The sequence below is a fragment of the Gobio gobio genome (genome assembly GCF_949357685.1).
Source record: "Gobio gobio genome assembly, chromosome: 13".
Classification (NCBI taxonomy): Eukaryota; Metazoa; Chordata; class Actinopteri; order Cypriniformes; family Gobionidae; genus Gobio; species Gobio gobio.
This window is the reverse complement of record NC_137106.1, coordinates 21,625,918-21,653,301: the sequence shown is the minus strand read 5'-3', so window position 1 is coordinate 21,653,301 and position 27,384 is coordinate 21,625,918. Positions and strand designations below refer to the sequence as shown.

At 36.2% G+C, this 27,384-nt stretch overlaps 2 protein-coding genes across 3 annotated transcripts; one reads left to right on the top strand and one right to left on the bottom strand.

Moving 5' to 3' along the window:
- The first annotated feature begins 715 nt into the window (after nt 1-715).
- Nucleotides 716-7,505, top strand: ptgr2 (prostaglandin reductase 2). The gene is made up of 9 exons (XM_079833545.1): nt 716-878; nt 982-1,100; nt 1,296-1,487; nt 1,583-1,753; nt 3,411-3,620; nt 3,719-3,840; nt 5,659-5,746; nt 5,823-5,862; nt 5,973-7,505. The coding sequence occupies exons 1-9, from the start codon at nt 839-841 to the stop codon at nt 6,035-6,037; spliced, it is 1,047 nt and encodes a 348-aa protein (XP_079689671.1). The 5' UTR covers nt 716-838; the 3' UTR covers nt 6,038-7,505.
- tmem62 (transmembrane protein 62) lies at nt 6,582-27,182 on the bottom strand. Of its 2 annotated transcripts, none has more exons than XM_079833542.1 (14): nt 26,804-27,182; nt 23,792-23,903; nt 23,563-23,700; nt 21,005-21,050; nt 20,160-20,301; nt 18,809-18,933; nt 17,297-17,419; nt 16,965-17,120; nt 16,160-16,319; nt 14,204-14,317; nt 13,938-14,022; nt 13,742-13,837; nt 12,088-12,206; nt 6,582-9,817 (listed from the first exon to the last, which is right to left on the bottom strand). In XM_079833542.1, exons 1-14 carry the CDS (start codon nt 26,978-26,980, stop codon nt 9,497-9,499), a joined length of 1,914 nt encoding a protein of 637 aa, XP_079689668.1. In that variant the 5' UTR covers nt 26,981-27,182; the 3' UTR covers nt 6,582-9,496. The 2 variants fall into 2 exon arrangements, with proteins under 2 accessions (XP_079689668.1, XP_079689669.1); XM_079833543.1 differs by having other exon boundaries at nt 18,809-18,927; nt 26,804-27,148.
- Nucleotides 27,183-27,384: the final 202 nt, after the last annotated feature.

Sequence of the window (27,384 nt, the reverse complement as noted above, 5' to 3'; positions counted from 1 at the left end):
TGAACGTGCAACAGTTAGCGTGAATTAGAGATTACAGTTTGTAAAGAATTAATATTTTTCTTACACAAAGGCATCACTTCGCATCAGAAGGCCTTTATTAACCCCCCAGAGCCGTGTGGAGCCCTTTTATGATGGATAGGTGCACTTTTATGGACTTCAAAATAGAAACAGCCATTCACTGCCATTATAAAGCTTGGAAGAGCAAGGACATTTTTTAATATAACTCCGACTGTATTTGTCAGAAAGAAGAATGTCATATACACCTAGGATGACTGGAGGGTGAGTAAAGGGCTAATTTTCATTTTTGGGTGAACTATCCCTTTAAGCCTTGTCTAGCTTAAACTGTCAGAAAACAATTTGCACTGACGTATTTTAAAATATGTCAGAGGCATTGTTTTGTCTCAATCACACCAGTAATGTTTTTTTTCTAAGGCACATTTATCAGAGCTACTTTAATGTCCTAATTGAACTAAGGCGTAATCCTGGTTTACTCTAAGGCTTGTCTCTGAAACCGGACCTTTATGTTTTTGTCAAAGCAGCAACAGACTAACTTGAACACATGAAATACTGTATATCTGCTTATTATTGTTATAATTTTGTTGTATGTTAGTATGCATAAGTCATCAAAAAAGAACCGGTTCTTTGAAACGAACTGTTCAAAAGAACCGATTCGCGAGTCTGATTACCCAGTCCTTTAACTATCTTGCAGCCAATCAGACGAGCGCCTCGGCTACATGTGATCATTTCAGGAAGAAATTCAGTCTTTGCGAGAGTTGCATTAAAGATATAAGTTCTGACTAGACAAGTCTTAAAGAGTAATAAAATAAAAAGAAGGGAAATGTTAAATGTAAAAAGAGTTGTGTTGGGCTCCCGACCAGGTAAACCATGTTTACACATCATTAACAATAACATTCTACTTATCAGGATATTGCCGTGCTGCAAGAGTCTCCTGTACATTTGTTTTCCCTGTATTATGATTAGGCAAAAATGGTCATCCGGTTCCAGAGAATTTCCGTGTAGAAGAGATTATGAAATCCCCCGAGTTGAAAGAAGGACAAGTGTTAGTTCGGACAGTCTTTCTTTCAGTTGACCCTTACATGGTGAGATGACCGACCTTCCTTCCTTCCTTCCCTCCCTCCTTCTTTCTTCTTCTTATCTCTTATGTGGGGCTTTTGAGTTTTCATGAAGTAAATATTATATATTATAATAATACAATTCACTATAAATATAATATAATATAAATAAGACTTATTTCACTCATTTTATGAAACAATATAACACTAAACTCAATTCAGCGCTGTCGCATGAACGATGATACTGGAGCGGACTACCTGTTGCCATGGAGATTAGATGAGTGTGTGGATGGAGGTGGAGTTGGTGTAGTCGAGGCCAGCAAGAATCAGGCATTATCTGTGGGCAATATCGTCACCTCCTTCAACTGGCATTGGCAAACCTATGATGTGATGGATGGCAGCCTTTTACAAAAGGTATTTATATGTTTATTTTGGCATGTTTGATAAAATAGTCTTTTCGTGTATATGAATATGAGGCTTTATGATGTGTGGTGTACTCATTCTTGCAGGTTGACCCAGAGATGGTTGATGGACACCTGTCATATGTTCTAGGAGGGGTAGGCATGCCTGGCCTCACTGCTCTTTTAGGTGTGAGAGAGAAGGGCCATGTGACTGCAGGAAGCCACCAGACAATGGTCATCAGTGGAGCAGCTGGAGCTTGTGGGTCAGTTGCTGGACAGGTAATGTGTAAGTGTATACAAAACTGGCCTGTTCTCTACTAAAAGATAGAGATTTATGAAATAGGGTTATTATGAATTTAGTTTTATTATTTTAGTTTTACATTTTTCATTCGGAGGTATGAATTATTATTATTTTTTTAATTGTGCTGTCAAATATTAATCGCATCTAACATAAAAGTTTGTGTATACACAGTATAAATATATATATATTTACAAACTTTTATGTTCGATGCGATATTAATTGATTTGACAGCACTAAAAAAACAATACATATACAGCTCTGGAAAAAATGAAGAGACCACTTAACATTGATTTCTCTTAATTTTTTCCAGAGCTGTATATGTACTGTGACTCAAATACATCTCTTCTATGACTAGCATGTTTTAATTTCTGAATTAAAATTGATTTTGATATTTTTGGGGGCATAAAGTCAAAATTATCAGGGAGATTCAACTGTCCTGATATCATAAGGAAGAAAAAAAACTCATTAAAGAATTAAAATATTGAATATAAAATCGTATTAAGTAGTTAATAGAAAAAACAATTTATTATTTCTTAGAAAAATAAAATATGAACAAGTTTTGCAGTCATGGGGTGCAACCAAAGTGAAAAAATTAATAATAAAACAGGAAATGGTATCATAGACAGGACCCCTTATGACTGTGTTTCAAGTCAATAATCAGATAATTTGACTGTTTTATGATAAGACAAGTTTAGTTCAGGTTGTTAAAGGTCATCATTTGCAACATAATGTTATTTATTAATTAGTAATACAAGATTTTTGTAAAAAAAAAAAAAATTATATATATATATATATATATATATACATATATATATATATATATATATATATATATATATATATATATATATATATATATATATATATATATATATATATATATATATATATATATAATATATACAGTATATATATATATATATATATATATATATATATATATATATATATATATATATATATATATATATATATATATATACAGTATATACAGTATATATATACATATATATATGCACTATACTTATTTTCCTTACTGTATATAATTTTTTATTTATTGATTTTGAAGATGATTATTAATGGGTAAATGGATACACCGGTCTAAGGGTATGTTTACACAACAACAATGTACTAAAAATTAAACAAAAATGTGCATACAGACAACAACGTTGTCAGAATGATCCCTGTTCACGCGGATCTGTGAAAACAACTAAAAACATTGTATTCTGCTGCTAGGCCAGTAGTTGGCACTTTGTAAAGAAACACAATACACACATATAGACTGAACACGTAATTCACATGACATCACCGTTTTCACAATTTTGTGTTTTGTTGGTGTACACAGAGACGATAACGGTATCGTTTTCAAAAACTTGCACTTTGAAACCCATTTTCAGTTTGTGTTTTCAGGCCCCCAAAACAGCGTTGTCATTTAAATGAACGGCCAAAACACATAAAAAAAGTTTTCCGTTGTCATTTAAAGTATATGGACCCTAAAATAATTTGCACATCATTTGAGCTGTAAGTCAGTGCTGTAAGTTACACTATGTGCTTCATGCATAATACATTTTTAACTTATATAATTTTGGCTCTGTCCTTGACATGTTATTTTATTTCCCCCCTTTGTTGTTTAAGATTGCCAAATTGGATGGTTGTGAGAGAGTCGTGGGCATTTGCGGTTCCGAGCAGAAATGCCAGACCTTGGTAACGGAGCTGGGTTTTACAGCAGGGATAAACTACAGAAATGGAGATATCAGCTCAGCACTGAGAGAGAAGTGCCCCAGAGGCATTGATATATACTTTGATAATGTAGGGGGTCCCATCAGTGATGCTGTTATATCACAGGTACAGTAGTTACAGTATGTGCTGCATTCTTACTTTGTTTTTTTTGTCAATGTCAGAGTGGTGTTTTTGTGTTAAAGTGCAATACTCATGCTGTGTAGATGAATCCCGGTGGTCATGTGATCCTGTGCGGCCAAATCTCACAGTACAATAAGGATGTGCCTTACCCACCTCCTCTAAGTGAGGATACCCAAGAAGCTTTGCGTCGTAACAACATTACAAGGTACAAGAGAGAAGCTAGTAGGACCTAGTTTGTTGGCCAATACATTTGTATGTTTGTGGATTTTTATAAATAATAATAATTAAGACACCAACACTTTATATGCCAGTGAAATTTCACAGTTCTCAATTATCATTTTTATACCTCAACAAAAACTAGTATAAAGTTCAAACATTTTTTAAATTCAAGCAGTCTGTAATAAAATAAGAACAAATAAGCAAATGACAAGTGATAGCACAAATGAATACTATAGAACAAAGATAAAAATGAAATGGGTCTAACAGTAGCCTAATAATCAGTTAAGAAATAGTACAGAAATTGAATAAAGTAATCAAATGTAAAAAACTGCACACTTCACAGTCTATATATTAAATATAGACTATTTCTCATTAAAGCTATAAAAGTTATCCAATCAAGAGCAGTGAGTGATTTTCTCTTTTTCTTTTGTTCTTTGATTAACATTAATGACAGACAGTAGCAGATTTATTAGGCTGCTGTCACTTTAAGACCTGTCGCACATGACACAAATCCGATTTTCTTTACATTCCTTTAAAACTTTTTAACTTATTTAAGACTGGGTTTACAAAGATACTTGACAAAAAGTTTTCTTGACATTTTGACATAATTTAGTTTTTGTCCATTGAAATGCAATAAGACATAATTAGGGACTGTCAAATTGAGGCCCCGCGTATATATTATATTTTCTGTGTTCCGCTTTGTCTCTGTAGCTATGTTTAACTTATGCTCAAAACTGGAATATTGCATAAAACTGTTTGGGAATGCAGTCGTGCAAGACAGTTTGTGTAAGACTTTGCTTAGGCATTTCAGAATTACCAAAACAGCATTTCAGGTGCTGTGCAACAAGATCGGTCTCCTGGTTATTCTAGTCATGTCTTTTTTTTGATGCGCATTGAGGAATTTATATGTTCCCATCATAGTTTATGCGCATGTTTTCTTATCAGATAAAAAATATATCGACTCAATTGAGCTCATAATTTTATGTTTTTTCGAATTATATCCAAACATCCCAGAATGCGCATTAAAATGGAATGCATATGTGGTGGATGGAAAACATAGCTTGTGCCTTTCAAAGTATACCTTGGCCGTAAGCGCGAAATGTGTGTGTGTGCACCAGGGTTGCCACAGTTACTTTGAAAAAGTAATCTGATTACTCCTTTAAAAGTAACTAAGTTAGATAACAAGTTACTTTATTAGTTACATTCAGCAGTTGCCGACAACACCCCTGCCGCCTCAACATAAAAATGACAAACATTTTTGCCAACACTCACTTTCTTGGAAGTGCATTTTTAACAGTAATGTTCAAAAATGTATCTCCTGACATTTTAAATTGAAATTAAAAAATATTTCCTGAAAAAAACCAAACATGTTTTAATAAAAAATTTAATTAAGACTAATTCTTGACTTCACTTAACATAAATACTCTCCCCGAGACGCAAGAAGAAAGCAAAAATATATATTTTTACTAAGGAAAATGACAAAAATAGTAACTCTCAGTGACTTGGATGTTACTTTAATCTGATTACTGGTTTGGAAATAGTAAAGCGTTAGATTACTCGTTACTGGAAAAAAGTAGTCAGATTAGAGTAACGCGTTACTGGCATCACTGGTGTGCACTATCTAGTGGACTTTTGTTTACAAGCGCTCAGTTGTTGTACGCTATCATCTGTTCAGATGTTTCACAGAGAGCTTCACATATGGTAGCCAACGGTTAAGTTATTTTTAATGCGTGATACAGAAAGGATTAATCGCAGAAATGAACGTTTTATTTTTTTAAAACTTGTACGCACTATATGTTCACAGGGAGAGATTTGTTGTATTGAACTACATGGAGAAACATGAAGAAGGTCTTATGCAGCTCAGCCACTGGGTAAAAATGGGCCAGTTAAAGGTAAATCTACCACAGTCCTCACATGGAAATCGTAACAAACCCTTTGTACACCATATTTCTCCTTTTCATTTTACAGGTGATGGAAACTGTTGTAAATGGTATAGAAAACATGGGAGGTGAGAGTTTGTTATTGTCATTAATTTCTCATGTGATGAAGTGTACTCTGCATACATATTGTATGAACCGTCTGTGTTTATTATATTAATACTACACTTGTATATTTCAGAAGCGTTCTGCTCCATGATGACCGGAGGCAACGTAGGCAAACAAGTTGTCAAAATTTCAGACTGACACAAACATTTGCATCTGGAGGACTTGTGGGAGTTGTGCGGTGTAGTCGGTATAAATCTGGGCTGATAACCCAAAGGTTACTTGAAAGCACTCTGTTGTTGCCTTTTGAAAAGTCATTTGAGGTTGCTCCAGTGGGGCTGTCCCTTTAAGTGTGCTGGAAGTCACTATAGATAACGGCATCAAATAAAAATGGAATTAATTTAAATTAAAATTGGCCTTGCTCTAAGTGTTCATTCTAAACTAAATATAATGATGTTTAATAAAAATCTTTAGAAATCATTCTAATAAATTGATTTGATGCTCTGAAAAGTTGTGCTGTAAAGTTATTGTGGAAACCGTGATACATTTTTTTTTTTTTCAGGATTTTTTTTGTTGAATAGAAAGTTCAAAAGTTCAGCATTTATTTGCAATAGAAACATTCTGTAACATTATAAATGCCGTTACTGTTACTTTTGATCAATTTAATGTATCCTTGCGGACTAAAAGTATTATTTTCTTTTTTTAAAATCTGATACCTTTACATGAAAAAGACGGCACAAAATATGAAAGTCACAATATGAAACCCCTTTACTTTGTTATACAGTACATAAATACAGCCAGATAAATCAATTCAAATGCAAGATGATTCAGAGGTGCAGAAATCTGACAAATATAAATTGAGGTCATCTTCATGTGGAAAAACAACCTTGTCAGCAGGAAATCTGAATAAAGAAATTTTTGTGGTGACAATTTTTTTTTAAGTAAATTTGAATAATAAGTAAATCTGTAGTAATCTTTCACTGAAAATAAACTTTTTTGTGCCTTCCACAAAAATGTGAACAGCACTTTCCAACATCAGTGAAATTACAAAAGCCACGTGATCACAGAAACAGAGAATGCCCATAAAACAGTGCTTAACAACTGGAAGGAATATACATTACAATATCAATGTGGATGAATACACTGAATTAATTTCAAAATTAAATACAGTAATTAAAACCAAATCACATATAAGCAGATATTTCATTATCAAACATTCAAAATCCTATTGCTTCACCACAAATCTAGATTAACATATACAGAGTAAATGTGGAATATTCTAAAAATGTTCATTCTCACTACCATGTGCCTTAAAACTTCAACAAAAACTCTTTCAAAATAACATTCAGGTCATTGAAAGACAAACTAGAGCAGCCTATTGTTCAAGTCTTTACTTTCCTGAGAGAGAACAGAGACCTTGAGTGACCTGACAAAACAGGGACGTCAGTGAATCCACCAGAAACTCTTGTCACAGCTCATTCTGTCACCTGTCAAGTGGATTATGGGGCAAAAAAAGACAGACCTCAATGACAACACAAAGTTTCCTTTCAAACTAGCTGATTTTTGTCCTTAGGTTGTTTGTGTGGTTTGCAAGTGTGCAAAACCAAATATAAAAGAGCTGCTTGACAACATTTCTCTAATAAACACGCATCAGAGTTGTGCACATTTGATTGTTCTTCTATACGCTTCATTGGCATGTGCCCTTTAGCAGGCCAAAATGAGTGGCTTGAATTTTTCAGCATGTGTTTAGATGTGTACTATTAGGTGTCCAGGATTTAGTGGATCAAATGTGACTATGAACCATTGTGCAATACAAAAATGTTCTACATTCGTGTTCATCTATATAAATATAGTGGTTTCTTCCTTTTGAGAGAACAGTCTTTTTTGGAAAATGCATTTGAATATGATCAAAATCAAGATCTTACACCGCAGAGGGTGGATTATCCTTTGTGTTCTATGCCTAAACTTATTACATGGCTCTGCAGAATACTTGAAGGGTTTACAAATTCATTTACTCACCCTCACGTTGCTCCAAACCCGTGACCCATTTTTTTTTTGTCTTTCCGAAAGATTTCGGTCCCTCCATTCAAAGGGCATTGTAAAATTAATCCATATGACTCAAAGTCTTCTGAAGAGACACCATTGCTTAGTATGAACAGATGTAATTTTGTAACTTTAATTCACATATAAACACCGATCAACCAATTAAGTTTGCTTACGCACGTTAAGTATTGTTTAGCTTCTTTAAAAATATAATTTGTATTTTGAAGATAAACAAAAGTCTTATAGGTTTGGAACAATATGTGACACTGGACCACAAAACCATAAGTCACACGGGTATATTTGTGGCAATAGTGAACAATATACGTGTCAAAACTATTGTGCCAAATAGTAAGTAATAATAGTAAGTAAGTAAGTAATAGTAAGTAATCTTTAAGTAAAGATTATGTTCCATGAAGATATTTTGTAAATGTCCTACCAAAAATATATATCCAAAATGTATTATTAGTAGTAATATGCATTGACTTCATTTGGACAACTTTAGGCGATTTTCTCAATATTTAAGATTTTTTTGCACCCTCAGATTACAGATTTTCAAAAAGTTGTATCTCGGCCAAATATTGTCCTATCAATGGAAAGCTTATCTATTCAGATTTAAGGTGATGTATACATCTCAATTTTAAAAAATTGATCCCTATTTTTTGTGGTCCAGGGTCACATATAGGGGTGAGTAATTGATAATGTTCATTTTTGGGTGAAGTAATAACCCTTTAATTCTGACAAATTTCAGTCAATGTTGGCATTCTATGTCGGATGTCTATGTTTTTGTAAAATGACCACTAAACTACAATTTACCTGTCACAGGCAATTTCAGGTTCCTTGTATCACAGTATAGTTTTTTTCCTATTTTGGTAAGTAGTAATAAGTGTGGATAATATAGTCAGCTGATCATAATAGTTCTGATTGGCTGAACAGTGTCCCATTATGCTCACATACACGGTTTCAACTTGGTGCTATGCAAAGCTTGAGGCTTTGGCGTCTTTTGGCGGAGTGGTATATGATTGCGTCTGTAACAAAGTTAATTTGTGACCAGCTTCGTCCCTTAAATTATCCTTTACATATTATTGTCTACAGGTGTGAGAAAATTGAGAAAGCGATATATCTTCCTCTTTACAGTGTGATCTTTATGCTTTAAAAACATTTGAGAGGATCCATATTGAATGACCTCTCTGTGTAGTGGCAGTTTCATGCAGAATCATTAAAAATATCAGGCAGTCTTATCCCTTTCTTGATTGCTCCTCACACATAAAAACAAACATAATTTGACAAGAACATAATGTGCAGTTTATCAAAGTAATAGGTATGCTTAACCACACACATCGGGTTAGGACTTCAACACTGCATGGGTTCACGTTTGTGGGAACTGGCTATGAAATCTACCAACGTGTCTGAATGGTTTTAAACGGCTCCGTCATCCACGTGTGATGATGTCATCATCGCTCCATATAACAGATTTGTATATTAACTAAAGGCTATTTTCTCTATCCTAACGTGTAATGGGAATGATTGGCAATTTGATGGCGAAAGGAGGGAAGAGCTTGGCACAAAACAATGTCCGTCACAACGATACAGGTGAAGGCCTCGCTTCAACTGTCACCGTCACAAAGGACGGTTGGTCCTGCTGCCATCGGAGAAACGAGGAGGTGCTCCCCACCATGCCCTGTACACTAACAGCAGGCCCATGAGAAAGGCCCAGGTACGTACGGGAGACAGGAAGAAGGCCAGTGGCCCGTAGGTCTCCAGCAGGAAGTAGCAAGAATAGGCTTGCCAGATCATGAGGACCAGCATGCCCAAATGCATCGCCAGAGTCCTCCAGCGGTAGCCCGGCCGGCAGATTTGTGAGCGGAAGTTGGTGCCACGACACCTGTGGTGAAGACTCCAGCAGAGGTAAAAAGTGAGAGGCATATTGAAGAAAACCACCTGTGGATGACAAACGGCCAGTTATGACTCACCCATAGTTAGGGTTGGGAATTGTAAGACATTTTCTTGTTGGGGTTAGGAAAACAAATGTTTTCTCATGCTGAGAGTTAAAGGGATAGTTCACCCAAAAATGAAAATTCTGTCATTAATCACTCACCCTCATGTCGTTCCAAACCCGTAAGACTTTCGTTGATCTTCGGAACACAAATTAAGATTTTTTTGATGAAATCTGATAGCTTTCTGTACTCCCTTTAGAAAGCTATGCAACTACCACTTTGACGTTTCAAAAAGTTCTTAAAGAGATCGTAAAACTAATCCACATGAATTGAGCCGTTTAGTCCAAATTTTCTGAAGAGTCTTGATCGCTTTATATGATGAACAGATCATATATTTAGGCTTTTATTCACAAATAAAATTTGATCAGCGAACATAAACATAAAGCTCTACCGAACCTGCCGTAACACAAGAATGAACCTCATTGGTTCTTGAGAAAGCTCAAACGTGCTGCGTAACACACACGAATGAACCTCATTGGTTCTTCAGGAAGCTCAAACGTGCTGCGTAACACACAAGAATGAACCTCATTGGTTCTTGAGGAAGCTCAAACGTGCTGCGTAACACACACGAATGAACCTCATTGGTTCTTGAGGAAGCTCAAACGTGCTGCGTAACACACAAGAATGAACCTCATTGGTTCTTGAGGAAGCTCAAACGTGCTGCGTAACACAAGAATGAACCTCATTGGTTCTTGAGGAAGCTCAAACGTGCTGCGTAACACACGAATGAACCTCATTGGTTCTTGAGGAAGCTCAAACGTGCTGCGTAACACACAAATGAACCTCATTGGTTCTTGAGGAAGCTCAAACGTGCTGCGTAACACACAAGAATGAACCTCATTGGTTCTTGAGGAAGCTCAAACGTGCTGCGTAACACACACAAATGACCCTCATTGGTTCTTGAGGAAGCTCAAACGTGCTGCGTAACACACAAGAATGAACCTCATTGGTTCTTGAGGAAGCTCAAACGTGCTGCGTAACACACACAAATGAACCTCAACCGCATTCATATGAATTGAGCGGTTTTGTCCAAATGTTCTGAAGAGACTTGATCACTTTATATGATGAACAGATTGAATTTAGACTTTTATTCACATATAAACATTGATCAACTCACACATCAGTTGTGGTAAACGGAAGCTCAATGTTCGCTTGACGTGCGAGAACCAATGGGGTTCATTCTTGTGTCACGGCAGGTTCAGTTGATCTTCTGTTTGTGCTCGCTGATAAAATTTTATATGTGAATTAAATCTGTTCCTCAAATAAAGCGATCGAGACTCTTTTACACGTCAAAGTGGTAGTTGCATAGCTGTCAATGGAGGGACAAAAATCTCTCCGATTTCATCAAAAAGATCTTCATTTGTGTTCCGAAGATTAACAAAATCTTATGGGTTTGGAACGACATGAGAGTAAATGATGACAGAATTTTCATTTTGGGGTGGAACTAACCCTTTGAGCATTTCTATATCTGTGAGGAAATATTATTTATTGTGTTAAAAAAAATTCAGTGCATGAGAACAGTTCCTAGCCTCCGTTTTTATTTGAGGTCTATCAGATGAGGCATTGCATCTAGGAGCATTCTCTAGACGTTTACTGTCATTGTCAGGGACTATATTTCTGGCTTCGGAAGGATGGAACGGAATGATTTTGCTTAAAAAAAGAGTAACATATTAAAAACACATATTTTCGCTTCAATATTTGTATTTTGTGGTAACCATTACTTCACGTTATGCCTAGCAATGCCCTTCAGCTGTGACTGTACACTGTCACAATACAGCACAGCCCCTCATACCTTATTGTTGAGGTGAGACAGTTTTTATCAAATTAAATGGTGAGTTAAAAGCTAGTTATGTTCATGTGTTCATATAGTGAGACGGCAGAATGCTGAAAACACGACAAACTTGAGTATGTATAGTAGACAAATCAGTGCTGTTCATTCTCACAGAGACAGCTAACAGTAGAAATTGCAGACTTCATATTTAAGTAGCAGTCTTTTTGCACTTTAATATTCACAGTCCATATCGCCATTTGATTAATTAAACAGCCCTACTGATGATTAATTAATATTTGCTGAATTCTGTGACATTCATTCTGTGAGGAATACAGTTCATTGTTCATTTAGTACGGTTACGGTATTTTTCATAAAAAAAAACAGAACCAGTTCTGGATAAGAATATGCAGGTTCTTGGCTCCCAACGCTAAATTCTGAATTACCTGTGTGACTCCCACGACATATGACAGACTGCCTTCATGGAAATGCCCATCCACAAACACGCCAAAAGCAAAGCAAGCTCCATTGTGTCCATCAATGATTTCCCCGATGAACCATGGACCTGAAAAACCAGCAGACAAAGTGCAATGTTCCTTCTTCACGGTAATTACAAAGACATGTTGCGACTGAGTTCATCCTGACATGTCTTCATTGCGCTCTTTAGCAAACCAAGTAGGGCTACATAATAATCATCAATTTCCTTGATATTGTAATCATGATTATTCATTTCAGACCACTTCTTTTTAAGTGTCAGGTAAGGTTTCTTCAGGATTCACAACAAAAGTGACACCTAAAAAACACATCTGTGGATCTGACTGCTTTAAAAGAATAGTTTGCCCCAAAATGAAAATTCTGTCTTCATTTTTCATTTACTCACCCTCACATCCTTCCAAACCTCTATGACTTACTGTCAATATATATATATATATATAGTCCATACAATGAAAGTCAATGGAAGGTTAACTGACTTTCATTGTATAGTCAAAAAACAAACACTCCTTTTTTTATAAAAAACAATATCTATAATTTTGTTCCACAGATGAAATAGTCATACAAATTTAGGACAACACAAGGATGAGTAAATTATGACAATTTTCATTTTGTGAACAGTTGTGAACTAAAAAATTACACCGGTTATGTTTTGGGTCAAAAATGACCCATATAGATTTCAATTTACATTAAGAAAATGTACAGTACACTCCTATTGATTTTGTAAGCCCTAATTTAAACAATGGTGGTTACAGGAACTGTCTTATTGTTTGGCTCTGGAAAAAACTCGGAAATTGTTAAAAGGAAAACCTAGATTTTTTTTTTCAAAGTATGAAACCTGATCCAAATATTATTTTATTTTCTGTGTAACCTGGCTTAATATCCATCACATGTCATGATATTAATGTACCAATGTTTTGACATGCATCTTGTATATTATATACTATATAGTTATGGTTACACTTTATTTTTATTATTAAGGCGTCATTGTTACAGTGTAATTATATATTTAAGTACTGAGTATTATTCATTAAAAACATGTACTTTTGGTTGAGGGTTATTTGCATGTAATTATGCATAATTTTTTACGGTTATTACTATGGTAAGTATATGTAACATATGTAACGGACAATGTAAAATAAAGTGTTACCATAGTTTTTTTCTCATTGTTCTTTAGTGTTTTTTCTAAAAATCAATAAAGCAAACGTTGAAGAAAATTTGTCTTTTGTTTACAATGCTCAACCACTTATAAACACAAAACAATAAAAAAAACAATGTATTTACGAATATTTAGCTAAAACAGGAGTTGACCTGAATAGAATGCTGTAATCGGCACTTTCACAATTTTATTAGATTTTTATTTTATTAAATTAATTATGCAGCCAAAGGTCAAGGGTTAGTTATAGACATTTATAAAACTAAGAGGCAGTTATCTATAATATAATAATTATGTCATTATCTATAATTCATTCTCTCCTCTGAATGGTAAATGGGAAAAAAAGCCTCTTTCTGTATAATAATGATCACAGGCCTTCTACAGGGGTAGTTTAAGTCATTATGTTCCAACAATTTGCAAAACTGTTAAAGTGGTGTCAGGCAATGACTTACCTAATGCTGTACACAGGTTGAACAGCAGCAGAGAGTAGAAGAACACGTTGCTCTTACTGACAAGATGCAGGGACATCCACACTTGAGAAAACATCCCTGTTAAAATAGAAGAGTATATAGTGTGAAATGTCAATTATGCTTTGGCACTATGAAGACAGGACAGAAGATGTATTATATGTTAAAGCAACTGAAATACCTCTTGTTGAAGATACAGGCATAAGTCTGAAGAGTACAAGCCCACCAAGGTTTAGTAATACTATTGCCACAAAGGCAAACCGTGCCTGTGGGAACAAACACATGGTCATTGAGATGCATTTAATATCCATTAACACTAACTTTTATTGTTGTATGTGAATTATGACGTTTAAAGCTATGAACAATGAGTAAATAAACACTCAATTCAATATTTATGGTGTGATGAAGTTTTCAGCATCACACAATGATTTTGTTGCATTTCCCTACCAGTATGTAGTGGTCTGTGAGTAGGATGAAGGACTGCATGAAGCCAAAGCTGGGGGTGAGGTCCTCCTCAAGGGTAAAGTGCTGCTCTCGCACTTTTGAGCGACCTGCTGAGTCCTGGAACAGGGAGACAGAGAAGAGGTGAGAAAAGCTCACACTGGGCCATTTTCTTAAAATAACAGCACAACCAGCTATATGGTTGCTAAGGTTCTAAGTGGTTTAAACATGTTGCTTTAGGTTGCTAGGGTGTTTTATTTTGGTTTCCAGTGCGTTGCTATATGGTTGCTAAGGTTCTGAATGGTCTAAGCATGTTGCTTTGCAGTTGCTGGGGTGTTCAAGGTTGTGGGCAGGGCATTGCTATGTGGTTGCTAAGGTTCTAAGTGGTTTAAACATGTTGCTTTAGGTTGCTTGGGTGTTTTTGTTGGTTGCAAGGGCATTGATATATAATTGCTTAGGTTCTTAATGGTTTAAGCACGTTGTTTTGCAGTTGCTATGGTGTTCTGGGTTGTTGCCAGGGCGCTGCTATATGGTTGCTAAGGTTCTAAGTGGTTTAAACATGTTGCTTTAGGTTGCTTGGGTGTTCTTGTTGGTTGCCAGGGTGTTGCCATATGGTTGCTAAGGTTATGAATGGTTTAAACACGTTGTTTTGCAGTTGCTGGGGTGTTCAAGGTTGTTGGTAGGGCATTGTTATGTGGTTGCTAAGGTTCTAAGTGATTTAAACATGTTGCTTAAGGTTGCTAGAGTGTTTTGTTGGTTGCCAGGGCATTGCTATATAGTTGCTTAGGTTCTTAATGGTTTAAGCACGTTGTTTTGAAGTTGCTATGGTGTTCTGGGTTGTTGCCAGGGCGCCACTATGTGGTTGCTAAGGTTCTGATTGGTTTAAGCATGTTGTTTTGCAGTTGCCGGGGTGTTCAAGGTTGTTGGCAGGGCATTGTTATGTGGTTGCTAAGGTTCTAAGTGGTTTAAACATGTTGCTTTAGGTTGCTTGGGTGTTCTTGTTGGTTGCCAGGGTGTTGCTATATGGTTGCTAAGGTTATGAATGGTTTAAACACGTTGTTTTGCAGTTGCTGGGGTGTTCAAGGTTGTTGGCAGGGCATTGTTATGTGGTTGCTAAGGTTCTAAGTGGTTAAAACATGTTGCTTTAGGTTGCTAGAGTGTTTTGTTGGTTGCCAGGGCATTGATATATAGTTGCTTAGGTTCTGAATGGTTTAAGCATGTTGATTTTAGGTTGCTAGGATGTTTTTGTTGGTTGCCAGGGCATGGCTATATGGTTCCTAAGGTTCTGAATGGTTTAAGCATGTTGTTTTGCAGTTGCAGGGGTGTTCAAGGTTGTTGGCAGGGCATTGTTATGTGGTTGCTAAGGTTCTAAGTGTTTTTTAAAGTGTTGCTTTAGGTTGCTAGGGTGTTTTTGTTGGTTGCCAGGGCATTGCTATATGGTTGCTAAGGTTCTGAATGGTTTAAGCCTGTTGCTCTGCAGTTGCTAGGGTGTTCTGGGTTGTTGCCAGGGCATTGCTATGTGGTGGATACTAAGGTCCAGAGCAGTTTAAGCATGTTGATTTTAGGTTGCTAGGGTGTTTTTGTTGGTTGCCAGGGTATTGGTATGCGATTGCTAAAGGTTGGACTGGTTTAAGCATGTTGCTTTGCAGTTGCTGGGATAATTTGGGTGGTTGCCAGGGCACTGCTATGCAGTTGCTAAGGTTTTCTGTGTGGTTTTAAGCATGCTGCTATTCTGTGTTTTCTAATTGGTTGCTTAAGTCCATCTGTATGATATTCTGTCTCCAGATATTCGTCTTACAAAGTGGGGATTTTTGCTCAATTTATCGTCCACCAGACATAATTTGCTTGTCCAGTTGTTAAGAAAAATAATAGCACATCTTTCCTCAACAAATCGCATGATTCGAGGAAAGGGTTACACCCTGAAGTTTCATACTCAGGGTTGGTTACCTAATCATTACCTACCTCCACTTGAACTCTGATAGAGTGCAGTCCAGTAGAGTAGAGCGTTGGATCCCAGAGCAGCACATGTAAAGGACCCCCAGCGCTGACTGCTTTTCCCAGTGAAACTCCATCCACACTCACATACACGGATGTGATCGGAGATTCAGAAAAAGCCAGGACCCTACAGAACCCGACACATGGCGCATTTAGCAACAATAACTGAAACTTCAAAATGTGACATTCTTGGTATGACAGGACAAGACAGTGTGAGGTTTAGATGAGAGACGATAATGCTTCACGCGTTTAGAGCTGCACGATTAACCGTTAAAACACCCATGCGATCTCAATGACTTTGCCTGTGTCTATTAAACTTTTGACAAAGTTACATCGGAACATTCAAATCTCCGTTTGTGCTGCTGCTGATCCAGAGAGAGCAGTTACCATGTATAGGTATGAAATAGCTTCACAAACAGTGGCACACAGTATCGCTGTTGCTGTGTTAAAAATATTAATATTAAATCACAGAAGTACTGGGATAAAAGTTTATAGTTCGGATATAAACACTGATGTCAAAATAGAGTAAATAACCTTTTAAAAGTAACTTGGTGCTTCAAATAACGATTGTATTGATTACATCGTTACGCCAGTAGGTGGCGACAAGTGACTGTCAAAAACATGTCATCGAATCATTCATTCAAACCGATTTTTTAAAATAATGATTTGGTTTAGTTGTCTGTTAAGAATCGTGGAAGAATTTATCCAGAATCGTGCAGCTCTAGTCAACATTTGAACACTTGAAGGTTCAAGAGGACACACACAGAGACACCTGATGTGCGTGGAACTGCGGATACGACCCAGAGGCTCCACTCCTGGGTGAAGGTACTGTGCGTCTTTGGGATTGGTGATCAGCAAAACTGGCCAGTCCTCAAACGTCACATCAGAGAAACTAAGCAGATCATGGTCGAAAGCCAATATCCTGTACCTGAACCAAGGGAAAACAGCATGTGACTGCATTTTTTATTATTTTTATAAGAGTTAGGGCACAACGAATTGTCTTCCTCATATTTCAGCTGTTCTTGTACTTGCTAACATCTATACAGCTATATTTACATCGTGCGGCATTCCCTTGAGTGTGGGCCTCGTTCTCTGTGAGCTTACCTGCGGTTCTCCATCCAGTCTCCCAGCTCTAACTCCATCGTGCCTGCTTGATGTCGACTGTGCAGTACTGGCATGTAGCCTCCTAGTGTATGTAGGTGCCCACACAAATACGCTACGGCTGTACTGTAGAAAACACAACGGATGAAATTGGAGATTTAGCAGAATATGATGCGCCAGCACTGAAATGAACGGTCTTATAGGCTGCAATTACCCTGCAACCCACCTGATTGCATTCACTTAAGACACTGTGTACACAATAATGCCCTTCCAAAACACAATCTGCAAACTAGTGGCGCTTGTTAGCTTTTTAACATTATTCCTCACAAGTGTTTAACTCACTGAATGTAACATTATTAATACAGCATATTCCCATGCACCTGAGTGTTGACCACCTAAATGTTGATTTCAGACCAGAATTCGGATTTAGAATAACATTTGAAAAGTGGCCCAAATCTAGTCTCAGACGGCACAGCCAGTTCACTGACTGATTCATATCGCACACAAAAATTGTATGTACTTTCCTAATTTGGAACATAGAGGGAATTTTTTAATTGCAAATAAGTCATGTTTACAAGACTGAGAAAATTTGTGATTTTTAAGATGAAATAAATCACTGGATTCGCCAAAGTAAAATGAAATATTTGGAAGATATAGAATTTAGGTTGAGGCACTAATGCAAATATATATATTTTAAAATGAAATTATTGTACTATTACTTTTTTATGGATAGAAACTTACAAAGTCTATATTAATTTTCAGTTGTTTTCTGGTGTTTTCAGTATTGTTCTAAGAGACGTGGTGCTGTAATTAAAAATGTTTAATAATATCAATCTACACTAGCATTTAAAAGTGTGAGGACAGTTTATTTTTAAAGAAATCAATAGTATAATTCATCATGGATGCATTAAATTTGCATTAAATTGATCAACAGTGACTTTACATAGTTTCAAAAGATTTCTACCACAAAAAGATTCCCCCTCCTATATGTAAAGCGCTTTGAGTGCCTAGAAAAGCGCTATATAAATGTAACAAATTAATTAATTATAATTATAAATAAATGCTGTTCTTTTGAACGTTCGATTGATCAAAGAACCCTAAAAAAGATTTAACACTGTTTACACAAATATTAAGCAGCACAACTGTTTTCATCATAGATAATAATAGAAATATTACTTGAGCAAGAAATCAACATAGAATGATTTCTGTGACAATGAAGGATGGAGTAATGGCCGCTGAAAATTCAACTTTACCATCGCAGGAATAAATTACATTGATTTAATTTATATTAACAGTTACTGTAAACTGTAATAATATTTCACAACCTTATGCTGTTTAGTCGAAGTTTTGGCTTAGCAAAAATGCGTAAATCATGTGCCAAAAAAACTAAACATATCTCAAACATTTGTGCTATTTATAAGCGTCCTACAACATAAGTGCATATGATCTGTGCCAGATATCAGTGCTTGGGGGGGTTGAATTGAATGACAGAGTTACTGCGAGATTTCTCCAAACCTCATAAGCTCTCGAATTCCTGGGAAAGGGGAGACGATGGTAGATGTGGTATAATGTCCAAACCAGATGGACTTGTTACTGCTCAGGCTCTCCTCTCTAAAGGTTGCCAACATGTCCATCTGAGTCTATGGGGAACATTCATATTTTAGTCCAAAGAAAAAGTTTTAGCCATAACATTTACATAGAGCTGCACGATTCTGGATAAACTGGAATAAAGATTTTTTTTTTGTGATTCAAACAGAGATCACAATTCTGAACAGACAACTGAACAAAATAATGAAATTTACTAGAGGCTCTGACAAAATGTTAATTGCTGCAATCTATTTAAAATGTTTAATGAATCTGAATGATTTTTTTTTTTTAAACGGTGTAAATGATTCAATGACTCACTCATACATAACTTGTTTTATTAATTTTTTGGATGAATGATTCAATGACAAACACACTTTTCAACAGTCACTTGTCGCGTTGGTGTTTGAATTAAAGGATTAGTTCACTTTTAAATAAACTTTTGCTGATAATTTACTCGCCCCCATGTCATCCAAGATGTCCATGTCTTTCTTTCTTCAGTCGAAAAGAAATCATGGTTTTTGATGAAAACATTCCAGGATTTTTCTCCATATAATGGACTTCAATGGGCTCCAAACGGTTCAAGGTCCAAATGACAGTTTCAGTGCAGCTTCAAAGGGCTTTAAACGATACCAAACGATACCAGACGATGAATAAGGGTCTTATCTAGCGAAACGATCAGTTTCTGCGAGAAACCGAGCAGTATTTATGCTATTATTTGACCTCTTATCAGACGAACGTGATCATCTCTGAGCTCCGCCATAACTTCCGCTAAGTGAGGTCAAAATACAAGCATGGTCATAGATGTATACGTAGATGCCTCATTAGCGCCTGCACGGATCAGTAGAATGAGGCAACTACGATTGATATATCTATGACACGCCAGTATTTTGACCTCACTTAGCGGAAGTTATGGCGGAGCTCAGAGATGATCACGTTCGTCTGATGGTTTCGCTAGACAAGACCCTTATTCATCGCCTGGTATCATTTGGTAACGTTTAAAGCCCTTTGAAGTACTGTCATTTGGACCTTGAACCGTTTAGAGCCCATTGAAGTCCATTATATGGAGAAAAATCCTGGAATGTTTTCATCAAAAACCTTAATTTCTTTTCGACTGAAGAAAGAAAGACATGGACATCTTGGATGACATGAGGTGGAGTAAATTATCAGCAAAAGTTTATTTAAAAGTGAACTAATCCTTTAAGATTGCCATCTTTTAACAATGAATCGTGCAGCTCTATATTTACATAAGCAAAGCTAAAAATGAACACATCTCTCCTACTTGATTGATAATCCCAAAGAAGTTATATGGCCGCTTGGGTCCAGGGGTCAGAGTGGCATCGGCACAAATGAACGAGTAGTTCCCAAAGGAGGTTCTGTGTATGTAGTGGAAGGATCCAACTTTCTGATTGGCAGAGTACTTGCTAAGTTTTCAGGAATGGAGATAAAACAGTTGACAAGTCAGTGTAAATCTTGTATAACTGGTCTGCCTGGAGAAGTCATTTCACATGAATCCCTCTGAAACTGTCCTACACCCCATACTGATTTAAAGGGATAGTTCACCCAAAAATGAAAAATCTGTCATCATTTACCCACCCTCAAGTTGTTCCAAACCTGAATGATTTTTTTTGTTCTGCTGAACACAAAAGAAGATATTTTGAAGAATGTTGGTAACCAAACAGTTAATGGACCCCATTGACTTCCATATAATTGTTTTCCCTACTATGGAAGCCAATGGGGTCCATAAACGGTTTAGTTCCCCATATACTTCAAAATATCATCTTTTGTGTTCCGCAGAATAAAGAAATTCATACAGGTTTGGAACAACTTGAGTAAGTAAATGATGACAGATTGTTCATTTTTGGGTGAACCATCCCTTTAACTACAATTTAAAGTTAAGTTGAAAAAGTAATTGCGATGCATAGTACTTCTGTTTGAGGCAGCGCAAGTTATTATATTTTGCTGAAAGATAATGAAGACAATATTTGGAAAAAATAAGCATCGATATATTCTCCACAATAACACCATTAAAAGTGAATTAAAAAAGTAAACAGATTTTTTCCATGTGGAATTTAATATCTGAACCTTCTAGTAGCTTTATAGCCATTTTGTCATATTTGTACAGACCTGTAATAATTGTTCACGCTCTCCAGAGAAATAATATTAAAGGCATCTGAGGAGACAAGAAGAGAATATTAGTCAAGATTTCCTGGAAACGGAAGAAGAGTGAGGACAAACTGATAATGGAGCTCTAATTACATGTCTGGCAGCTTTTGTAATGTAACACCAGTTACAGGACCTGCGGGGAAATGGGATAATGGGAATAGGGGAAAAATGATATGCGAGCTATGCAAATTCATTAGAGATGTTCATTAGCCTTCACTAAAGCTGATGCCATCTTTGTAGCTTAAAGGGATAGTGACAATTTTGTTATCATTTACTCACCCTCATGTTGTTCCAAACCTGTATGAGTTTCTTTCGTTTGTTGAACATAAAAAGATATTTTGAAGAATGTTGGTAACCAACCAGACAAATGACGGTACTAGCCATTGACTTCCATAGTATTGGTTTCCTACTATGGAAGTCAATGGCTATGTCTTTTTGATTACCAACATTCTTTCAAATATCTTCTGTTCAACCCTTTTATCCCTTTAATATTAATATACATATACCAGATGAAATATTAACTGTACATTAAACATGTATTTTGACTGGCTGTGATTCTGCTGTGCTGCATAGTTTTCTGTTTAAGCGTGGACTTGTCTTTGGAAACTTAAAGTGTCACACCTGGTTAGTTTTAAAAAGAGGCTTAAAGGGATAAATGTCAGTAGAACTATGGCAAAACATAATTCTTACAGTATAATGACTTAATTTTCAGTCTTTTTCTCACGCAAAGCTATCAAATGGCTTTTTGTGTATGACAGACACAAATAAAAACTCATATTAGTTTAGAATGAGGAGTTATTGTTGTTAATTAAAACCTAAACTTAATAAAAATCATTTTCTATCATTGAAATAAAGATAAAATAAAATATCAGATTGAAAAAATGTATAAAAAAATAAATAAATAAAACAAAAGCAAATTCCAAATATTAATAAATACTAAACCAATGCTGACTGAAAGATGACAGAATGTTCATTTTTGGCTGAACTATCCCTTTAAATCAAGATAAGAAACTGGAGGAGTAATGAATCTGATAAACAGCCACATGATGGCAAAGTTATTAATCCACTGAAGTTTGTTCTTGTGTCACAACAAGCAGGCAATATCCTGTTTAATAGAGCTAGGCTTCATTTCAAGTCATTAGTGGGACATAATAGTGTCCAGCTGTCTTCGCTTTAATTGTTTTATTGCCAACAGACACTGGGGCAAAGATGGACAATTATTGTCCCTGACCAACAGTGACGTGTGAAGAGGAAACTTAATTCTGATCTTTATTTAGATCTCCCACCCAAACACGTCTACGGTGAAATCTGGATGCAACTGACAATAGAAACTAAAGCTAAAGTGGGTCATTTTTGCAATGTTAAAATATTTTTCCTATCCCACTGTAATATGCAACATCTGTATTAATCTGGATATGTTTGAAAACCATGTTTTCGTTTCAAAACGCTCTCCGTCCACACCAGAGTTTTCCAAACGTTGCTCATCCATACTGAAATGTCACCTTAAAATCACCTTACGGCGCATAAAACATAATAAAAGCTCACAAGGTCATACCGATAGAGCAGACATAATACATTTCTCATGCTATGGGTACAATATGCATCACATGACTAAACATGCGTCATCCTTTTTCAAATACCTCGACTTATATATCCACTTTGGGAAAACGTTTTTAAAAAGCTCTGTATTTATTGACAAAAATGCCATCTCGGGGTATGTTTACTAGACAACGATGTACTAATAACTGAAAAGTTTTTTCTTTTTTTCACATGCAGACAACAATGTCAAAACGAACGCCGGTCACACAAATCCACGAAAATGACTGACAAGGCTGTAATCTAATGCCCGGCCAGTAGTTGGCGATGTCACTTTGTAAAGAAACACTGAGCGCCTATAATACGGACTGATCACATAATACGGATGACGTCAGCGTTTTTTTTGTTGTTACCGATAACGATATAGTTTTCAAAAACTTGCACTTTGAAACCCGATTTCAAAAGCTTACATTTTCAGGCTGCCAAAACGCCGTTCTCGTGTAAATGAACAGCCAAAACGCATACAAAGTTTTCTGTTTTTGGTTGAAAACAGTGTCTTGTAAACGGCCCCTTAGTGTGGAAATAGAAAAAGATGTGTTTCAAACAAAAATGTATTAGTGTGGACAAGGCCTTTATTGCTGTGGTTCCAGCCTGACACAGCAACACTGGCTCAACCAATCACATGCATTTGGGGCGGAACTATTGGTTTTACTGACCTATGGCAGACAGGCAGAGTATTGAACATAATCTTTAGTTGAATTTGTGGCTAATTCGTTTGAATTATTTTTCGTATGATCTGCTTACGTCCCAGTGACGGTTGTGTTTATGATGTGAATCGCACAAATTCATACAAAATCGCCACCTTGTAAAAAAGTTAGGCTGTTACGTCATAAATCAGGTTGGAGTGTTTAGGTAAACCTTTTTGACAGCATCAGTATTTTCACAACATCATCCCTTAAAAATCAAGGGGAAAAAATAATCACCATGGTTTCCCCGAATGTCAATCCATTTTGTGCGTTCCAGCACTCGTGATCTTTTAAGGACGTTGTGGTAGGCCTGCCACTCCACTTCATGTTGAAGAGAACCCATTTTACTCTCAGTCTTTGCATCTGTCAAGTCCCCTGTTAAATAGTCAAAGTAAAAGACACATGTGTGTTTATGCTGAATATAAAATCTAATTTGACTATGTATAAATAACTTATTTTAGCTCACCTGTGGCCAGCACAAGATCAGGTTTGATCACATCAATAGTGTCACTACAGAACCTTTCGAAGTCTGGAATGCGCCTCGGATCGTGGAAACGACTGATATGGATGTCGGACACCTGCACAAAGAAATCAGTAAATAATGAGGGTTCATGCAGGCCTGTGTGTAGTTAACAGTGAGTGTTGGAAATCTCACATATAAAACATGCCTATTTATAGAACAAGTGCCACTGGCATATTAGAGGAGGCATCTCTTATGTGCGAGTTAGTACACAGCTGAAGGTTTCATGTTTTACCATCCAAACTATAACATAAGGGCTTTATCCACACTGTACATACACATCTGAGTGATATGCTTTTTGTTTCCAGGATGTCATACAGTAGATAAAAAAAAATGCCAAAATGTTTCTCTCTCTCCAGAGAAATAAGCCTCATATATATATATATATGTATGTGTGTGTGTGTGTGTGTGTGTGTGTGTGTGTGTGTGTGTGTGTATGGTTTCGCCGCTAGAGGTTGCTTATTCAAAGCAAAGGCTTAGCTTGATGACGCCTTGATTTCGCTGAGCTTTTATTATGTCGCAGACAAGGCTCTGCTTCTTCCTGTCATGCGTATGTGGGGTAACGCAGCATGGTTTTATCAAATTAGATATATTTGAGTTTGTTGAAAGTTATGTTATAATGCTACTCTGTGAGTTTGCTCGACGGCCACTATGAGACACTTGTTGCACTCTGCAGTAAGCTAGAGACTAACTGTGCTGAGCTATATAAGATTGATTCGTTTCCTGTCAATGAATGGATCCAAACAGTTGCTCACCTGTCTAATAAAACACATAATATATTAAAGCGTCTTTGGTGTTTCCACCAGGAATCGAGGGCAAGGCGGTATGACGTCATTGATAGGTGACGCACGAACACGGTCCGTATCCTGGTCAAAATGGCTTATTTCTCTGGAGTTAAATTTTTTTGGAAACATTTGGGATAATGCAAGTACACAAGTCCACAAAATATATAACATTGTTCTAGTGGTTTTTGGATATTTTAATCCAAACATCTTACATATTGTGCCTTTAAGCCTTCCATTTAAAATTTTCTTAAAATAGTTCATTAATATGTATTAAAAATATCAAATCTGACTCATATTTGAAGAACCAATTATGACCTATCCTCTTTTCTATGACAAGTGACAACAGGCCAAAAGGACCCCCCAAGTGATTTATAAGTGAAAGACACATGAACTACAATTGTAGCTAACAGTAGAATAATACAGTTCTTCTAAATAAATATATATTTAAAAAATTACTCTAAAATAAATAACATATTATAATTTATAAAAGGCCTAAAGTCCCAGCATTAACCCTCTGGTGCTCTTCGGTCATTTCTGACCAGTTTTGAAAATTTAAAAATCACAGCTTCATCGGAATGACATGAAACTTGGTGACTTTTCTAGCATTAGGTATGTAAGCAAACAAAAAAATTGGGGTCATGATTCAAGCATGCTAATTGGTCGTTAACAAAAAAAGCGTTCATTGTCTTCGGTCATAATTGCCATAGGAAATGAATGGGAAATCGGCAAAAACACAAAAATTCTCAGAATATTTGTGTGTACAATCAACAAATCGGCCACGATGCTGAAAAAAAGTACACAGCAGTAAAGGGGTGACACTCTAAAACATCAAGAGTGTGATGTTGACACATCCACTCTCTCACACACACACACACACACACACACACACACACACACACACACACACACACACACACACACACACACACACACACACGCGCACACACCTATGGAAAAATTTAACCTATGAACCACATTTGGATTTTTTAAAAATCACAGCTTCATCAGAATGATATGAAACTTGGTGACTTTTCTAGCATTAAAAAATTGAGGGCATGATTCGAGCATGCTAATTGGTCGTAAAAAAAAATACTCCCACTTGTGCTCTTCGGTCAAAAATGACCATGATGGGATGAATGGGAAATCCTCAAAAACACAAATTCACAGAAAAAATCTTTATTTCTAACAAAAAATATATATATATTTAAAACTTTATAATAAGTAGTCTTTGAGATTTTTTAAATATATATTCAAATCCATAAAAAAAAAAAATTAAATGTGTCTAAAACAGAACTAGGGAATTCTCAAGCCTCTCCATATAGACCTCTAGTGATTACACCCATGTTTGCATGATTTCTTAAATAATTCCAAAAGAGGGAACTAATCTGCCTTCAAAAATTTTTATTTTTAAGGCCTAGTCTCTATTTTAACCTGAAGTACTGCAATACATTTTTTTTTTTTAAATTAAATTACAATTTTTTTTTTCAATGGCAAAAATAGACCATAATTATTGCATAAATATTAAAAAATACCATAAAATCATCTCAAAATACAAAATTAAAAAGAAAAAATATTATTGAAGAAAAATAAATTGCATTGGTTTTACTGGGGTGGAGGAAGTTTAATTTTAGGTGTCAACCAAGACAACCAATGCAACCCCTAAACGAAGAGCACCAGAGGGTTAACATTGTTACTGAAATTATGTAATTCTATTACATGTAAAGTAAAAGACGGCAGAATTTTCATTTTGGGGTGAACTAACCCTTTAAGACTGGTTAGGCCTACCCAAGATTTCTTACATGACAATAGAAAAGTTACATATTAACATTAATAAACAATTAAATCAGTATACTACATCAAATTATTGATTACACTGGAATTATGCGATATATGTCCTTTATAAAAAAAATAATTTCATTTTTGTAACACTTATAAACCACATAAAACAGTCTTGAGTATTCAAGTGCATATACAATACAGCTAACTTACTAACGGCTTTCGATGTCATGCTACCTGCTAGAATATTCCTTTTCGAGCACAATAATCCTCTATACTGAAGAAGAATAAATTATTATGGCAGAGCACAAAATAAAAGCCATCCCCAATCGATCACATGATCAGTTAATTGACAGCGTGACAGGTTATTATGCCTGGCCTCTCATTCATTGCTTACCTGCACGAACCAAAATATGTTGTCCAGCTGCCCGCCGGGATACGGTGGGACAATCTTCTTGGGCTGATGTAAACTGCGCTTCGGGTGCCAGGCGGTGTCATAGCTGTCAAACACCCAAGAAGTGAAGCACGCGAGCAGCAGCCCAACAATCATCAGCGCCGCGAACAGCCTGAGCATCCTGCCGAAATCACACTGCCTTCACTAAGATCCGCTCACGCGCTTCTCTTCTTCATGCTGAAGGAGCCTAATGGGGAATTCAGACAGCCTCACATCCTCGGTCACTCGGTTCACCGAACGCTATACGGAAGAGCAAACCAGCGCGTTGTAATCGCCAACATCATCAATGGGATACTTCCGGGTGGCAGCCAGGATTCTGTAGACCGCGAGGGGGCGGGGCTAAGCTATACTACTCCTCTTCACACTTGATTGAACGTTTTTACAGTCTATGGTTTAAATATTTTCTTTAATTTTTTTTTAGAAATATTAAATAGAAGTTACATTTTAATAATTATCAACACAATCCGTTTACTCCATCAAAAGCTTGATTACACTAGATAAATAAATTATAAATGATTAAGTAT

Coding starts and splice junctions, on each gene's coding strand:
- ptgr2 (XM_079833545.1), top strand. CDS start 839: ATGTTAAATGTAAAAAGAGTTGTGTTGGGCTCCCGACCAG. Junction 1,754..3,410: donor GTGGGTCAGTTGCTGGACAG/GTAATGTGTAAG, acceptor TTGTTGTTTAAG/ATTGCCAAATTGGATGGTTG. Junction 3,841..5,658: donor CGTCGTAACAACATTACAAG/GTACAAGAGAGA, acceptor ATATGTTCACAG/GGAGAGATTTGTTGTATTGA.
- tmem62 (XM_079833542.1), bottom strand. CDS start 26,980: ATGCTCAGGCTGTTCGCGGCGCTGATGATTGTTGGGCTGCTGCTCGCG. Junction 14,318..16,159: donor CTATCAGAGTTCAAGTGGAG/GTAGGTAATGAT, acceptor TCCCTGTTCCAG/GACTCAGCAGGTCGCTCAAA. Junction 9,818..12,087: donor ATGTCGTGGGAGTCACACAG/GTAATTCAGAAT, acceptor TGTCATCCACAG/GTGGTTTTCTTCAATATGCC.